Here is a 14,142-nt window from a genome sequence, read left to right as displayed (position 1 = left end):
GAACCATATACAACACATTCTCCATCCAACTAGAACCATTTCACCATGCAAAGACCCATTTAAGCATGAACTGTTGCTATATAGAACGGATGGTTCTAATGGAACAACTGCCTTTACTGAAGAACCCTTGAAGAACCATCTTTTTTAAGAGTCTGGGTACAGGAAGCTCTGGATCCAGCACAAAGCTAACCCACAAACCCTCACCCACCCCCACCCACCCCCTGTTTTGAGCAAAACAAGAAGAAGTGAAGAGAAAGGAGGAAATAACAATAATAGTAATAAGAAGAAGAATGATAACAATAACACTTAACAATGGACAAACTGGACATACAGGACAGACAAACACTTAACAAAACAATAAACAAAGCAGTAATGCCCCCTTCTGTAATCATAACATGGGTAGTTATCAAATCCTATGCAGGGGTTTAAACCCTTTGCTGTTGAGTTTGGAGAGAGAAGTCAGCTCTCAATATATTGTAAAAATTGACCAGGTTTCCTTGAACGATTTTGTGTTATTTTTGAAATTTCTGTAAGTCTCTCCAGGTTGCAGTGACCTGTGAGGAGGTTAAGCCAAAGCTTTATTGACATTTTGGTTCTGTCCTTCCAGTTCAGCAGTATAGCTTTTTTGGCAATGGTAAGTGATATGTATATAAAGGCTTTGAGGTGACTGGGTGATGAAAGTGAGGAAAGGTCATTAGGTAGCGCTACAATGGGACATAAAGGGATGACAAGGCCCAGTGATAAATGCCAGCCAGAGGTGGACGAAGTACACAAATCATGTACCTGAGTTAAAGTAGAGACACCCAAGGCAAAATATTACTCCAGTAAAGGTAGAAGTTCCTCCTTTTAGACCTCAACTTGAGTAAAAGTACTAAAGTATTTGCCTTCAAATGTACTTAAGTATAAAGTAAAAGTACTAAAAGAGTAATTCTGGCTCTGATGTCCTGTTATCATTTTTATAACCAGACTGGCTTCATGAACTCATTTCAGGTGAAAGTCCTCCAGCGTCTCTCTTGGTAAACCAGTCTTTTAATAGAACGTCATTAATTAGTGACGCTGACGTCTATTAAAATGATCATAAGCACAAAACACTGAAGGTAAACAGTTTCCATCAGGGAGAACCGAGTGGCTCTGAAATCACTTTTTACACACAAGCAAAGTTTCAGTTTAAGATTACTTTGTAAATTAGTTACAAGTTGAATAAAAACTGGCTTTAAACTCAGGATCACAAATAGGTTTTCCTTTACTGTGTTGATCTGTAGGCCTCTGCTCATAAACCTAAACTAACCCAAACTGATTTACTATAAAATGGAAGTGTTTGTATGAATTCAGAGAAAAAGGAACAGGCCAGTCACGACTGCATATGTGGACATATTTCTATATTGTGCTCTATTTACAGGTTAGGTTAGTTCATCATTTAGGTGACGCATGTGCTCCAAAATGTTTACACTGCTGCACTGACGTTGAACCGTGTGCTGCACTGGGTCGGGATGACCAACAGGTCAAAACAAGCTCTGAACAAAGTGACCGCTGGGCCCTGATTGGTGCTCTGGCTTTGCGCTTCTTTTGTTTTGACGTTAAGTTTTTATACACACAGAAACCAAAAGGAACGACAGATTTCTCAAAATGTGGTGGAGGATTATTAATCCTGAATCATGACAACAGTAAATGAGTCTTGACCCCAACAGGAAGTCATCTAACTGGCATAGTTAATAATAGCCTTGGCGCTTGCAGGACACGGGAATCAAAGGAGGAACTACAACAAGCTCTTAAGATTGATGATGCTTTGCCAACACACACAAATTGTTTGAACTGGGAGAATGCAAGACTGAATCAATGGAGGTGATCATGGCCATGACCTAAATCACATTAATATATAAACGGCTAAAAAAGACATTAAAACCACCTCCTTTTATCTACACGTATTGTCCATTTTATCAGCACCATTTTCTATGTAGGTTCACTTTGTTCTACACTTAGTAAATTAGAAACTTCTCTCCGTACTTTATAGCCCCCTTTCACCCTGTTCATCAATGGTCAGGACCACCACAGAGCTGGTATTATTTAGGTGATGGATCATTCTCAGCACTGCAGTGACATGGTGGTGGCGTGTTAGTATGTGTTGCACTGGTTGAAGCAGATCAGGCGCAGCAGTGCTGCTGCTACCACCCCTTTATGAATGGTATGTTCACAGACGGGGTGAACAGAGTACAAGCATGAAACAGGACGTCGCAGAACCCAAAAGGCACCTCCGCATTTAACCCATATGTGAAGTGAAACATCACATACACTCTAGTGAGCACACACACACACTAGGGGGCAGTGAACACACTTGCCCCGAGCAGTGGGCAGCCCTATCCACAGCACCCGGGGAGCAATTGGGGGTTAGGTGCCTTGCTCAAGGGCACTTCAGTCATGGACTGTCAGCCAAGGGGAACGAACCAGCAACCTTCTGGTCACAGGGCTGGTTCCCTAACCTCCAGCCCACAACTGCCCCCTGATGAGAAAACATTGTCAACAACCAATGACATCTGGTTCCTATAATCACCACTGGGAGCAATTTTGACTCTGTAGTTTCTCTAAAAAGGAGCACTTCCCATTTAACTACTCTGAGTGACTTTGTTTACATCTTAAAGGGGAACTCTGCCAATAAAGTTCCACATAATTAAACGGTTAAGATGTAAACAAAGGAGGTAGAACTGTTGACAGTGGTGGCGATAGGAACCAGACGTCTTAATGCCTCCAAATGTTCCCTCACTGAAAGTTATTACATGAAATGGTTTGATGCCTGACACCAGAGAGAAAGTTTATGAGAAGGTGTTGGCCTTAAATGGCCAAAACTAAGGGATACATGTAGGGCATTCTAAGGCAAAATACCAGTTAAAGACAACATATTTCTTCAGATTTTTCACTATTTCACCAGCATCAACATCCATCTATCCATTTTCTAAGCTGCTTCTCCCTCAGGGACACAGTGGTGTGCTGGAGCCTATCCCAGCAGTCATTGGGCAGAAGGCAGGATACACCCTGGACAGGTCGCCAGTCTGTCGCAGGGCAGACAGACAGACAGACGTATACAATCACTCACACACAGGGGCAATGTAGCATATCGACTTGCCTGACTGCATGTCTTTGGACAGTGGGAGGAAAGCGGAGAACCTGGAGGAAACCCACACAGCCACAGGGAGAACATGCAAACTCCACACAGAGAGGACCCCGGTCACCCGGCTGGGGAATCGAACCCAGGCCCTCCTTGCTGTGAGGCAACAGCGCCACCCACCACGCCACTATGCCGCCCAGCATCAACATTATATATAAAAATCCAGAAGACATAAATAGGCTCGCTGGTGGCTTTGGATGGTAAATAATATGGCTATATTTGTGCTGTAGACCCCTGGCTTCACCACCACTAATCTAAGTTTCTCTCCAATGAACCGCTTCCCACCAAACCACTCTAAATCACTCTGTTTGCCTCACAACGACTAAATTATGCCCAAAAAAATCGGGGGAATCCCCCCTTTTAAAATGTTTGTGGAGGTGTTTCAGGAATGTGTGGGGACAGTTTTCTGGCTCTAAGCTGTCTCAGTGAAGAACGCGCAGCGACCCTGCGGCTGAGTGGTCTGTGTGAACACAGCCCGCAGGACTCGGTGTAACACTGTTTTAGTCCCCCAACACAGAGAGGAGTCCCACACAGCCTGGATCAGGACAAACTTCCACACGTATCGCCTCTCTGACAGTCCCGTAGGACTGCTTATAACCTGTAACATAGGGGGGAATGCGCTCACGTCGTTCGTGATTTAAAGCGTCACCTTCTGAGGCAGCTGGTTCAGAAACTGCGGGCTGACCGCTTTTCCTACCTTTCTTTAGCTAGCTAGGCTAACCAGCTAGGCTAACCAGCTAGGCTAACCAGCTAGCTAGCTCGTTTATCATTGTTGACGTTAAACGTTAAAGCGCCGCCTCTGACAGTAAAGGAGCAGCTCGCAGATTAAAGTAAACGTCCGCTGAATGTGAAGGGGCTAGCGGCTTGGAGAACAAAAGGCCATATGAATAAATACATTAAGGAGCGTTAGCTGACCGCTGCTGTTCGGGCTAATGCTAACGAAGGTTTAGCGAATGAGTGGTCCCACACGCAGGGGGCTCTAACGCGGCGGTACCGTTTGGTTTAGATTCAGCTACTAATTCACCGTCGCACCGTTCACGCTCAACATGTCCGAAATCATCCTCACGTTTCAGTCCCAGCTCTCTGGCGTTATGGAGACCGTTTTTAAGGCGGCTATATTTGAGATCACCAGGCTGGTGGAGGACAGCTTTCTGGAAGAAGTGTCTCGGAGCCGTGAACAGGTTGAGTCTTTGAAAAAGAGACTTCAGTGGTCTGAGTCGAGGCGCAGAGACCAAGAGGAGGGCAGAAGACTGAAGTGTGCAGACTGTGGCAAAGCCAGGCTGTCCGATGGTGAAGGGAAGCAGGGGAAAGCCTCAGTGACCCAAACAGGTGAATGTAAAGAAGTGTTGTTAAATGGGAATCCCTCTGTTTCAGCATGTAAACAGAGTCATTCAAAGTGGTTTGGTGTGAAGTGGTTCACTGTAGAGAAACTTACAAGCTCAGATTTCTTCACAGTAGAATTGGGTTGTCATATAATGTCTTAAACACAAGTCTAGCTGTTTTATTCCCTATCCAAAACCAGTGAACCTACACGTGTCTTCTAACTTCTTAGTTAGAAGTCGTGGGGGCAGTCGTGGGCTGGAGGTTAGGGCCTCGTGACTGGAAGGTCGCCGGTTCGATCCCCAGAGCCGACAGCACACGACTGAGGTGTCCTTGAGCAAGACACCTAACCCCCAACTGCTCCCCGGGCGAGTGTGTTCACTGCCCCCTAGTGTGTGTGTGTGTGTGTGCTCACTAGTGTGTATGTGGTGTTTCACTTCACGGACGGGTTAAATGCGGAGGAGAAATTTCCCCGTTGTGGGACTAATAAGGGTCCATTTACTATGATATAATTGTGGTATAACTTCTTAGTATTTCTTCTATCCTTCAACAGGTGTGGAAAGTGCACGAAACCTTAAACAGGAGAGAGGTACGGATGAAAGTTGGAAGAGCTGTGGAATTGAGAAGAAGGATGAACTTTCTAGACTGGTGGAATCAGAGAAAGTACCCAGTCCAGTTAAATCTACAGAGGTGAATATGCGTAATTGTCCATTTAAACCTGGCAAATGCCGATGTCTAACTGGGGACCTTTTGGACAGAAATGTTGCAGAAATGAGCATTTATTTACATTTATGGCATTTTGCTGACGCTCTTATCCAGAGCGACTTACAATTTGATCATTTTACACAGGTAGGCCAAGGTGGTGTTAGGAGTCTTGCCCAAGGACCCTTATTGGTAAAGTGTAAGGTGTTTGAACCCCAGTCTACACCATAGAAGGCAAAGGTGTTAACCACTATACTAACCAACCACACATTTATCCTCATCTAATGCTCTGAATTCAGTTCATGAAGTCCTTGCTAATTAGCTGTTAAGTGTGGTTAATGAGCTGAAGTCTGCAGTGTTTTGGCCTGTGAACTGTGAAATCAATTGATGTTATGTTTGGTAGTTATGGTACTCAGGTTCAGGTGGACACTACGGTTTTAAACAATTTTGATGTGCAGATTTTAAACGGTTTTGATGTGCAGATTTCTTAAGCAGTGTCTGCGTTGTGTGCTTTTTCCAGAACGCAGCTGAGGAGGGAGGAAAGCTGAACTGCATGCTTAAAGCAGAGGCTGTTCATACTGCTGCTGGTTCTGAGCCACAGGATGAGTGGAGGCTGAGCACTGAAGGTATAAATTAATGCATGTCATTCATTTAGATATTAGGTTCTGAGTACAACATGATCATGCATGATTTTAACTTAAAACATCCACCGCCAGTGGTCAGTTTACATTTGTGAGCAGTTTTAGGAAATGCCTGAGTCTTAGTTTAGCATAACTCTATAAAGCTTTGTAACAATTTGTTCTTGTTATTACTGAACAGTTGCCATTTTTAAATCAGTCATAGCTTATAATATTGGTATCTCAACATTTCCAATATAGGCTTCCAGTTTATTTACTCATTTGTTTGTGTTTTCCCAGTAGAAGGTTCTGACAATTCTGCTCATAGTAAGACCTACAGTGAGCAAGAGTTGCAGCAGATTCAGGATGCCTGGAGCTCAGGCTTGAATCAAGCAACTGACCCTGAACCAGAGGCAGACAACATCCAGGGTCTGCCATATAGAACTCACTACAACATGGATGACTTGGGATCAGCAAGCTACAGCAGCCAGGAGCTGAACATGGGAGACCTGAATGGACTAACGGGGTCGCCTCAGAGAACTGGAGAGATGCTGGGATTTGGTGCACTGTCAGGTTCTTTGCAGACTGACCTGAGTTCATCTTTGGAATGTGGGAGACGTATTAGAAATAAGAGAGGAAACAAAGGCTCGTTGTCTTTACACAATACTCCAGATACAGGTGATCTGAACTGTTTGCTTATTAATGAAGAGGGATACTTGCAGGACATTAATTCTCTTCCTCAGGCTCCAGTCGGACTTGTAGTTGACCCTGGCCATCGGGGACATTCCATGTACAGCAGAGAGACAGTTAATGACAGCAGTAATTTTTACAGTGGAGATGCATTTAGCCACTCGGTGGACCTAAACCACACTGAACCTGTGGAAATGGTGGGAGATGGAGACAAAAGGCCTCACAGTTGTTCTCAGTGTATGATCAGTTTTCCAGACCAGGTTTCTTTAAAGTCCCACATGCTAACTCACAGAGCCAGTATGTCACCTTCCTACGTCTGCAACCAGTGTGGGAAGAAGTTTACCCAAGCTTGTAACCTGAAGGTCCACCAGCGCATCCATCAGCGGGACGGACTGCACCTGTGCAGTCACTGTGGTAAGGGTTATTCGTCTTTCAGTGACCTGCGGAAGCACCGATGCAGCCAGGCTGGAGACAAGCCCTACAGCTGCACACTCTGCGGGAACAAGTTCAGTCGGCTGTGGAACCTCAAGCTGCACCGCCGCATTCACACGCAGGAGAAACCGCACCAGTGCAGCATGTGTGAGAAAAGCTTCACCCGGGCTGACATCTTAAAGGTCCACCAGCGCACACACACTGGAGAGAGACCGTATTGCTGCAGGGTTTGTGGGCTGAGCTTTAAACGCCTCGACCATCTCCGGTCACACCAGCGCAAACATGGATCTGACCTGAACAATCGCTAGAACTTAAGTTTATTAGGTACACTTACCTTGTTATCTACGCTCATTGGCCATTTAATCAGGTATACTTTAATACCTTGTAGATCTAGGTATACCCTTGTCATGCATAATTTATGTATTTTATTGACCCTGCAAGGGAAATTTGTCATTTTGCTTCCTGAGTATGCCTGGTCTGGAAACAGCACAGCATGCCCAGCAGAACTCTGCCACTTTTAGTGGGGGTGTTAAGTACATAGGCTGAGGGCTCAACCAGTTATACCCAGTCAGTTCTAGGTATACCTGCAGCCTTCCATTTGCTGGCTCACCTCTTTTACAGTTAAAGCTACCAGCAACGATTACCCATTGTTAGCCACCTTCTATTCCATCTACCCCTACCAGAGGGTAACTGGTGACCAGATACTGTATTAGACCTTTCTCAGCACAGCAGTGACACTGACAGAGTAGTGGTATGCACTGCTGCTGCCATTTTCAAACACTGTGTATGTATCCTGGCTCCTTTTATCAGACACACGTCATTATAGTTTTTGTTGGTCAGCTGAAGCAAGGGTGTTCAATCCTGGTCCTGGTCCTGGAGATCTACTACCATGGAGAGTTCCAATCCAACACACCCGATTCTACCATTCAGATGCTTCTGAAGGCCTTGATTACCTGGATCAGGTGTGTTAGATTAGGGTTGGAGGTAAACTCTGCAGGGTGGTAGACCTCCAGCACCAGGGTTGGGCCCCCGTGAGTTATAGAATATACAGTCAGTAACTGTGAATCTACATCTGATAAAATGGCCAGTGAGACTTATGGAAGGTAGGTGTACATAATAAAGTAATAACTCAGAGTAAGTTTTGTATTTGCTTTCAGATAGACCATGAAATGTAATTGGGCTGTAATGCATTACGAGTGTGACCACCGCATATCTGTAAAGCTTGTAACAGAAAAAAAGGGCAGTCGATAAAACGAGCAAGTCTGAAAACAGCCCAAGAATTTTATTTATCTGCCAAAATTGTGGTCCTATGTATCGAGTGTTATTACAGTAAATTATAGTTGATCATAAACTTGCAGTATCAACGCATTTTAATTGCTATACTCGAGTCTTCACAATGCAGCGATGCATTTTTACACCCCTTTCAGGATCTGTTCTCTACTAGTTTACATTAGTTGGTTTTACTTTCCAGTGAAACATTGTCATTTATTATTTAACAACCTGTCAACGTTTTGGAAAATGTCATTTCAGGTTAGTTTGCATCATGGTTAAAGAAACTGTGTGGTAGTCAGGTTTTCTGTTGGTACTTAGTGATACTGCAGTGCCTTTGTAATTGTTTTACTGACTGGGATTATCATCTCCCTTATTTATTAATGTTTGAATTATGATTTTTTTTTAATTGCATTTCTTTCAGTTCATTATAGTCACTCGTAGCTAAAATGTGTTTATATAAAACAACATCCAGGCTTTTTGTGTTGGTTTGTTTGAGTTGTGGTTGTGGATGAAAGTTGATATTTGTACTGGATGCTGAATAAAACAATTTACCTTTAAGAAAGAAAAAAAAAGTCAGTTTCTGTGGAGCAACAATTTTATTATTATTTTATAACATTATGAAGAAGGTAATGTTCAAACTAAAACTGTAAGATGTATATATCCTTTTAATAAAGCCAAACATGAACACTTGAATATTTATTTTATAAAAGTCTGTCCATGATGACTAAAACTCTGAAAGTGCCCTGTGGGGTAATTAGAATATGACATGATTTTTTGTGATAAATCTTAACGTGTTTCTAACATTATCAGATCACATTTTATGTGGATGGCCCCTTATAGATGATCTAACTACATATATTCAGATTACTAGTGATCTATAAGGTGGAGCTGATTCTCAACAGTGTTGGGGTTTAATATCAGGGTCAGGTTTAGGTTTTGAGCAGTTCAGGAAAATTAAGGTGAATTTTAAAGACATTTATAGTTAATTGTAATGTAAATGCAAGGAAAGTATCTAAGGTAGGCTGTCGAAATGCAAAGCAGGCTCTAATTCCTGAGGAGGCTGAGGTCCTTTAACATCTGCAGGAAGCTTCTGCAGATGTTCTATCAGACCATGGTTGCCAGCTGTATTTTCTATGCTGTGGTGTGCTGGGGAGGAAGCATAAAAAGGAGAGACGAGATACGACTGGTCAAGCTGGTCAGGCGAGCGGGGTCAGTGGTTGGTGTGGAACTCGACTCTGTGGTCAAGGTGGCTGAGACAAGGACATTACACAAACTACCATTATGGAGGATGATGGCCATCCACTGCACACCATCATCATGGACAGGAGGAGCATATTTAGTGGCAGGTTGCTGTCACAGAGCTGCTCAACCCACAGATTCAGGAGGTCCTTTGTCCCCAGAGCCATCAGGCTCTTCAACTCTTCCCAGGGGGAGCAGCAGAGAAGGGGGGGGTACTGAATCTACATCTCATGCTTATCTTGTGTTTATCTATTCATCTGCATATACAGACAGTAGACATGCACTTTCTGCATACCTCATTGCGCATCTTGCACATCTGGACACTAGACACTTTATTGATTATTGATTTATTGATTATCTAAATAGAACCATTCCCTTCACTAAAATTCCATACACTCACTGGCCACTTTATTAGGTACACACACACACACACACACATATATATATATATATATATATATATATATATATATATATATATATATATATATACACTCACCAGCCACTTTATTAGGGACAGTTCAGTTGCTTGTTTACACAAATAGCTAATCGGCCAATCACACGGCCGCAACTCAGTGCATTTAGGCGTGTAGAGGTGAAGACAACTTGCTGAAGTGCAGGCCGAGCATCAGAACGGGGAAGAAAGGGGATTTAAGGGACTTTGAACGTGGCGTGGTCGTTGGTGCCAGACGGGCTGGTCTGAGTATTTCAGAAACTGCTGATCTACTGGGATTTTCACACACAACCATCTCTAGGGTTTACAGAGAACGGTCCGAAAAAGAGGAAACATCCAGTGAGCGGTCAGTTGTGTGGACGAAAATGCCTTGTTGATGTGAGAGGTCAGAGGAGAATGGACAGACTGGTTCCAGATGATAGAAAGACAACAGGAACTCAAATAACCAGCCAAAATCTCTGAGGAACATTTCCAACACCTTGTTGAAAGTGTGCCACGAAGAATGAAGGCAGTTCTGGAGGCAAAAGGGGGTCCAGCCTTTCACCAGCAAGGTGGACCTAATAAAGTGGCCGGTGAGCGTTTGTAAGCGTGCGCCGTCTCCATCAATTCTGTCCAAGTAGGCCACTGTACAACGCGTGACGTCACGGAGGACAACAAGGTTTTCCTTTTTCACACCGTCGTATCCAAACATGCAGAATCATTTCCTTGCGTAAGAAAATCGCTGTCAGAGGTATTTCGCTTCTTACGACCTTACAGCGCTTCTTCTGTGTCGAGTGCTGCCGAGCTCTTGCAGACCGGACGCCGTTATCGAGGAGATGTAGCCTTGCAAGTGCTGTTTGCTAACTGGCTACCCCGGGGAGCTAAACGCCTCAGCGGCTCTAACGCTCCTAGTTACCTCAGTCAGTCAGTCAGTCGGCGAGCTCGTTACAGCCGCTGTAAAAGCCCAGCCGTCTCCCTAATGCAGTTAATTTATTCTCCGAGAATGTACGAGAGTTCTGCGAGCTCGCATGTGGACCTGCACCGCCAGTGTCTGACTGTCAGCCCTCAGCAGAGGCTGTAGTGATGGACAAGGCTGCGCGTCAGTGTGTCTCCACCAGGCCGCAGAGCAGAGAGATCTAGGAGATACACACGACCACGGCGCCTGCAGCTGGGAGAGTAAATATTACTAAATCGCTTTTTCACAGCTGCATGAAAAAAGGACTGCTAGAGACTCGACAGGATGTCGGATGCTCTACTTCTCACCTTCCAGACCCAGCTCTCCGGGGTCATGGAGACCATCCTGAGGTCAGCCGTGTGCGAGATCACCAGGCTAGTTGAGGGCAGCTTCTTGGAGGAGGTCGGTCGTGGGAAACGTGAAGCAGAAGTTCTGAGACGAAGGCTGCAAATCCTGGAAACCAAGCTGGGCGAGCGAGAAAGAGTTAAAAGGGTAAAGTGTGTGGATTGTGGCAAAACCGGCTTCTCCAAGAAGGAGACGGATAGAGAAACCAGGACGCAAACTGGTAAGTAATGCACAAACTGCCTAATATGTCCAGAAGTATCTAGACATCCCTTCTGATGAATGAACTCCACTAACGTTCCCTTAAGGTGCACCCACTGCTGACACAGGCATTCAGGTGCACTCACATCTTGTGATCTCTATAGAAAAACACTGTAAATGTTGTGGGGTGCTCTGGAGCAGCGGCACATTGATGCAAGGTCACCATGTCCAGTACTACAGTGTCAGCTACAGGTGTAAAGCTCCCCAGCACTGAGGTGTGGAGCAGTGGAACTGCGTGCTCTGGAGTGGAGCACCACCCTGTATCTTTGTGTTGGAGTGATATGATCGACCTGCGGTTCAGGCAAATCTTCAGAAGTGTTCCAACATCTAGTGTAAAGTCGTATCAGAAGAGTAGTGGCCGTTAACTCCCCAGTAATGCCTTTAATTTAAGTAAAAAAAGTGAGCAGGTGTCTACAAACTTCTGGACACAATGTATATCCTTCATGATGCACTTATTTATTACATAAGTGTGTGGACTACTTTTCTGAAGGTGTGGAGATGGTTGGTGTTATGAAGCATGAAGGCACTTCTGAAGGAGGCAGAAGCTGTGGGAAGGGCAGCGGAACACCAAGCCAGGAGGCATCCTCAACAATCCCAGACACTGAACTTAAGGTGGGCCGAGTTTAAATTTGAGTGTGCACATTTAAGTATTATTAGAAATGGATGGTTGGATAAAACATCTCATTTACACCGTTTTCCTCTTTCCCCAAATGTATTCCATCAGCCAAGACATGTTGGGTGTCTAAGATATGCTTATTGGCTTTACACTGGAGCCACAACTCTGTCTATATAGATTACATTGTTAACAAAACAACTTTTGATAAGAGGTGAACCATGCGTATGTATATTAGGAATGCAGTCTCTAGAATGTCAGTACATATCTAACATATCTTATAGACTGACCTCACCCAAACTCTTTCAGATTGTTGAAGTCAATGAAGCCAGAGTAGGAGGAGCCCTGAAGGAGGAGGTCGCAGAGTCTACAGACACGCAGATCTACTCAACAGTACACGGTCACGCAGCAGATCACAGAGAGCCGCAGAGCCATAACGTTGGAGAGACGTCGGGCCTCCATGCCTCACAGCCTGACCACAGAGTTCCTCAGAGGGACAAATTCCCTGGCAGCAAGTCTGGCAGTCCTGGTATTCAGGATTCTATGAAAAGTAGGCCACTTTTAAAAAGGCCAGACAGTAAAGCAGATCATGCTGAGCAGTCACCTCTCCCACAGTCAGGGCCTGCAGCTGTGTCATCTTCTGAGTGTTCCACGGTGAAGCAGCTGGCAAAGAGTCCTAACTCGGTGCCCATTAAACAGGAGGTTGTAGTGGTGCTTCCACCAGAATGGGAAGAGGTAGATAGGGTGAGATCAGGGACTACCTCCGCCCCCAGCAGGGTAAATCCGACACTGGATAAACACCAACACGGTGATCTTCCTCCCAGCAGACCTCCAGTGGAAGGAAGTGTGGTGTATCCTGGGCCTTGTGGTAAGGTGAGCAGCCCTGCCTCTCAGGTCACGCAGCAAAGGACACTGGTGAAAAAATCCACCAAACTAGTAGAACCTGCCAGCGTGCTGGCCTCTAATCCTGGCACTGTGAACATAGCCAGGGGGCAGCCAGTTCACAAGAGTCCAGCCTCTCTGCCTAAACCTTCTCAGGCACTTCAGCACTTCCAGAGAGCCTACACGGATGAGAGAAGCATCAGTGCCTTGCAGTCTGGAAGAAATCTCATGCAGGCACTCAGCGCCAGGACTGGTGGTCATATTGGGCACCATACGGTCAGGACACCACACAACTGCAGTCAGTGCGGTAAAGGCTTCTCTCACCTGTGCCACCTGAGGGCTCACCAACAGATTCACACAGGAGAAAGACAGTTCTGCTGCAGTTTGTGTGGCCGCAGCTTCACCAAACTCAGCAACTTGAAGGCGCATCGCAGGGTCCACACAGGTGAAAGACCCTATATCTGCATGGCCTGTGGCAAAAGGTTCACGCAGAAATGCAATCTAAAAAGACACCAGAGAATTCACTCTGCCAACCTGTGACAAGAGGCATAGCTTTAATAACAGTTAGTTACGATCTGTCTGGCTCTGTGAGGTAGAAATTAAAGTGGTCTTATGTGTTTACAGTGTTTGTTAACTATTGTATTTGTGCCCCCATTTGTTTTGTATATGAGTGTATGACCTTTCTGCCTATTTAAGCAATATTGTGCTTAAAGACCTTGTGTAGCTGTAGTCTTTCATAGCTGTATGCCATTTCATGGCATCTGTATGAATTATGAATAAAGGACCTTTTTAACATGCCTGGTATAATTGTTAGTTTTGAGCTGAAGGAATGCACAGGAAGAACAACTGAAGATGGCAAGTATAACATTATCACAAAAAAAAGCTTCTTCTTAAACACGCATCTCGTCTTGCATTAGTTTTTAATGTATTTTTAAGCTCCCAGTAGGACTGTGGTGAAAATGGGTAGTACATTCAGGATCTACCAGCATAGGAACTGATGCTATTCTGGCTTTTGCCAGAGCCCTCTGGCTTAAAATAACATGCAAATGACTGAGAGAAAGTGAGCAGCAGCAGCGATGCCACCAGCAGCTCAGAGTGAAACTGACCGCATAAATAAATAAACAAACCTCAGAACAAATTAAAGTATAATTTTAATATACTAAAAAAAAGTACGAAAACATTTCTATTAAAAGGACCATTCGGGCCTAAAATTAGCGTTGAATG

The 14,142-nt window shown here is 44.6% G+C and overlaps 2 protein-coding genes across 3 annotated transcripts; both read left to right on the top strand.

Annotated features, from left to right (window-relative positions):
* Window positions 1-3,645: 3,645 nt before the first annotated feature.
* Window positions 3,646-8,886, top strand: si:ch73-109d9.2 (uncharacterized protein LOC565042 homolog). Of its 2 annotated transcripts, none has more exons than XM_017710151.2 (4): window positions 3,646-4,489; window positions 5,034-5,170; window positions 5,703-5,808; window positions 6,103-8,886. In XM_017710151.2, exons 1-4 carry the CDS (start codon window positions 4,207-4,209, stop codon window positions 7,227-7,229), a joined length of 1,653 nt encoding a protein of 550 aa, XP_017565640.1. In that variant the 5' UTR covers window positions 3,646-4,206; the 3' UTR covers window positions 7,230-8,886. The 2 variants fall into 2 exon arrangements, with proteins under 2 accessions (XP_017565640.1, XP_017565639.1); XM_017710150.2 differs by having other exon boundaries at window positions 3,647-4,489; window positions 6,100-8,886.
* A 1,544-nt stretch (window positions 8,887-10,430) lies between these two features.
* Window positions 10,431-13,715, top strand: si:ch73-109d9.3 (zinc finger protein 500). The gene is made up of 3 exons (XM_017710147.2): window positions 10,431-11,385; window positions 11,914-12,035; window positions 12,346-13,715. The coding sequence occupies exons 1-3, from the start codon at window positions 11,106-11,108 to the stop codon at window positions 13,456-13,458; spliced, it is 1,515 nt and encodes a 504-aa protein (XP_017565636.1). The 5' UTR covers window positions 10,431-11,105; the 3' UTR covers window positions 13,459-13,715.
* Window positions 13,716-14,142: the final 427 nt, after the last annotated feature.

This window comes from Pygocentrus nattereri, chromosome 5 (assembly GCF_015220715.1).
Source record: "Pygocentrus nattereri isolate fPygNat1 chromosome 5, fPygNat1.pri, whole genome shotgun sequence".
Classification (NCBI taxonomy): Eukaryota; Metazoa; Chordata; class Actinopteri; order Characiformes; family Serrasalmidae; genus Pygocentrus; species Pygocentrus nattereri.
Note: the sequence above shows the minus strand (reverse complement) of the source record. Positions and strands in the feature narration are given on the sequence as shown.

Excerpts from the sequence above, each read along its gene's own strand:
- si:ch73-109d9.2 (XM_017710150.2), top strand. The coding sequence starts at position 4,207 with ATGTCCGAAATCATCCTCACGTTTCAGTCCCAGCTCTCTGGCGTTATG. Across the intron at positions 4,490-5,033 it reads AGCCTCAGTGACCCAAACAG|GTGTGGAAAGTGCACGAAAC; the intron begins GTGAATGTAAAG and ends ATCCTTCAACAG. Across the intron at positions 5,171-5,702 it reads GTCCAGTTAAATCTACAGAG|AACGCAGCTGAGGAGGGAGG; the intron begins GTGAATATGCGT and ends TGCTTTTTCCAG.
- si:ch73-109d9.3 (XM_017710147.2), top strand. The coding sequence starts at position 11,106 with ATGTCGGATGCTCTACTTCTCACCTTCCAGACCCAGCTCTCCGGGGTC. Across the intron at positions 11,386-11,913 it reads AGAAACCAGGACGCAAACTG|GTGTGGAGATGGTTGGTGTT; the intron begins GTAAGTAATGCA and ends ACTTTTCTGAAG. Across the intron at positions 12,036-12,345 it reads TCCCAGACACTGAACTTAAG|ATTGTTGAAGTCAATGAAGC; the intron begins GTGGGCCGAGTT and ends AAACTCTTTCAG.